Below are 3275 nucleotides of genomic sequence, written 5' to 3'. Positions count from 1 at the left end.
GTTGGGGGCGGGACTAAGAACCGGAAGAACGATTCTATATCTATATTGTATATATCTATATTGTGTGTGATGAGGACACTCTATGATGATGGTCCTTTATTAGAACAATAATCTACACTGTTAAAAATGTCCTGTGACAATAAATGAACATGTGACCTGAGGTGTAGCTCCTCCCCAGTGTCCTCTCCTCTCTGCTCTGGCTGCACAAACTGTTTTAACAGCAGCTTCTTCGTGATCAGACAAAGGAGAAAACAATACTCACTGAATAGGACCCGTATAATAATACCACGCTAATGTACAGTGTATTCTTTGTCATTCCTTAATTAATGAAAGTTTTTATAGCTTCTTATTCTGTTCTAGTTCTGTGACTGGTGTTCACAGTTTTCGTAACGTCACTTCCTGCTCTGGCTATAAAGGAGTTTCCCTGCAGGCATCACTGCTCTGTCTAATATTATTTTCAGTGACCGACTTTACTCATAGTGCTTCTAATTAACAACTCCATCTCTTTCACCTCAAGAGAGCCAGAATAAGATGAACTTGTTTTGTGGTACAGGCTCCTGACCTTGTTGTGTTGCTGCTTCCCATCCGTGTGCATCAGTGCCATGTACCAAGCTCTAGTGTGAACACTGCTGAGCTCCTAAACTGTCACACATGCATAGATGTAACTGAAATGTGAGCCATGTGAGCACAAGAATAACAACCAGGTCGTGTGTGCAACGGTCAAATGGCCCAGTTTCCTCCCAAACTGCTGGGTTATGATATGTTCCTTCCAGTTTGGCCTGATCAGAAGCTTTTCCATAAATGTCCACCACATGTGAAACATCCTGGTCTCTCCACTGACCCCATTCCTGACTCCTCTGTATTTATTGTTACTGGTCTGTGAGGGACTGACGCGGAATGATGATGACAGGCCCTAGGTGCAGAGGAGCAGACGTTAAAACAACCACAATATGTTGGAACACAGAGAAACCACCAGATTGGAGCACAAGATACATGGGGCTATAAACAATTTTATTAGGTATACACTTTCATGAATTGTCATCAGAAGACATGCTGCTGTCTTGACCTATTCAACACAAAATAACTGTTACTGCGTTTGTTGTAGAAAATAGGTTCACTGAGTTCTCTGCTTATCTGGATGCACTTTAAACCTGGAACCTGACTCAGTCCATCAAAGTAATACTACATACTATAGTGTCATTAATCCCCCCTAGTATAACTAGCATAGTAAGTATGAGAACAATAATGATAAATAATGTGAAGGTAGATCACTTGAAAGACTGGATTCTGTAAATTGATTATAGCAAATTTGAACAAATGAAACATCTGTACAAACAAAATTTACAGTATTTTAAAAACATACCAGGTCAATAACAGGGAACTATGACTTCATGAATTTCCCTCTGTGCTTTTTGAATCTATGAATTATATTGGACAAGCAATTTTGCTAACCATTAGAGAACCAAAGATCACTGCTCTGATCTGAGGCAGGTTCAGGCCGTAAACCAGAGGGTTCATGAGGGGAGGGATGATCAGAAACTCCAGAGATAAAGCAACAAAGACAAATGATTTTACTTCATTAACATTATACCAACTCAGTGAAACCTCACAGAATATTGAGATGCAATAGTTCCCAAAGGTCACTATGTGGGGCAGGCAGGTCTGTAAAGCCTTTCCTCTGAATTCAGATGAACTTCTCCTGCAGACAAGCAGAATGCGCAGGTAGGTGTACAGGACAAAGGACAGGGGGGTAAAGATTGATGTCACAGCAACACTTTGACCTACTATGTTGATCACAACTGTGTCCACACAGGAGAGCTCAACTACAGACCAGTTGGTACAAAAAATTCTGTGCAGTTTATTTCCACACAAAGGCAAACTGCTGGCCATATATAAAAAGTAGGCAACAATTAATACAGGGAACAACACAGCAAAACTCAAAAGCAGCAGCACCGTCCTAAATGTCATTTTACTGTGATAGTGTAAAGGCTGGCAAATAGCAACAAACCTGTCATAGGCCATGACTGTGAGGAGAGTCACCTCATGTCCTTTGTAAGTGTTAGTAACGTACATCTGAATGAAACAGAGTGGACGTGAGATGAAATGAGTGTCGGACAGAAGGTCCATCAGGAACCTGGGGAAGAAGCCGGTCGAGCCGTACAGAGAGTTTAAACACAGAGAGCAGATGAAAATATACATGGGCTGATGCAGAGAGTTCTCCAGGCAGACTGACAGAACAATGACAAGATTAGCAGAGATTATAGTCATGTAGATTATCAGAGAGAGGCTGAAGAAAAGATATCTGAGGGGCCCATAGTCTGCAAATACAGTGAACTGAAAATAGGAGGGAGTCAGACTGATGTTGCTCTTCATATCTGCACAGCTGCATCAGGACGAGTCAGCGTGACGGAGGGAGAGGAGTTAAAAGACAGATGGCTAATGGAGATTAAATGTTCTGAATTAAGAATCTGCTTTTAGTATTGTAAAAACTACATGCATATAAAAATATTTCTAATTAAGGAACCCAGCATATTTCAGTATAATAATGCAAGTCATATAACATGAAAAAACATGTTTAAAACTTTCCCAGATGGAAAAAATTGCAGTGCACTAAATGCACAACCAGCATCACATTTCTCATGTCAAACAATCAGCACCTTAAACAGCATCTGAGCACAGAGAATAAAGAATGTAATGTGGTTATAAAGTGTGACAGCTGACATTCAGCTTCCTGCTCCTACATGAAAGTGTGACAGCTGACATTCAGCTTCCAGCTCCTACACATCCATGTTCACAACTGATGGGGCCACAGTTCTTCACTGAGAGCTCTCCTAGTGTAACCCAAACTGAAGCAGCTGCTGGACTCTCATCCTGTTTTGTTGTTACACTGAGAGCAGCCACAAACACAGACTGGGCCCAGAGGGACATAATGGAAGTCTAGGCCTTCACTGACTAACCCTGTTGTCTTTAATGTTTTTACTCAGGCTGTAATCATAACAATACAAAAGACACACCAGGCTGATCACAAACTTATAGGGGCAAGGCAAAGCTAGGTCCGTCAAGGATGTTCTTGCACATATGCTGGGGTCAGATGATAATCTGATAATCAGAATCCATAAAAAATAAATTAAAAATTCCCCACTCACCCTACTTCAGGGCAGTCTTATTCCTTTCCTTCAAGCTCGAGTCCTCTACCAGGGGAAGGAAGGAATACAACCGAGTGGGGGATTTTTTGAATATATACAAACAAGTATGTATATACTCATATATATATA

The 3275-nt window shown here is 41.0% G+C and overlaps 1 protein-coding gene across 1 annotated transcript; it reads right to left on the bottom strand.

The window, feature by feature from the left end:
• Positions 1 to 1452: 1452 nt before the first annotated feature.
• On the bottom strand, positions 1453 to 2373 carry LOC109952955 (olfactory receptor 6K3-like; the record flags this gene model as incomplete). The annotated part of the gene is made up of 1 exon (XM_020588279.1): positions 1453 to 2373. A coding segment is annotated over exon 1 (921 nt), but the record flags the coding sequence as incomplete, so codon positions are not given.
• Positions 2374 to 3275: the final 902 nt, after the last annotated feature.

The sequence above is a fragment of the Monopterus albus genome, unplaced genomic scaffold (assembly GCF_001952655.1).
Source record: "Monopterus albus unplaced genomic scaffold, M_albus_1.0 scaffold522.1, whole genome shotgun sequence".
Lineage (NCBI taxonomy): Eukaryota > Metazoa > Chordata > Actinopteri > Synbranchiformes > Synbranchidae > Monopterus > Monopterus albus.
This window is presented reverse-complemented; position numbering and strand designations above follow the sequence as displayed.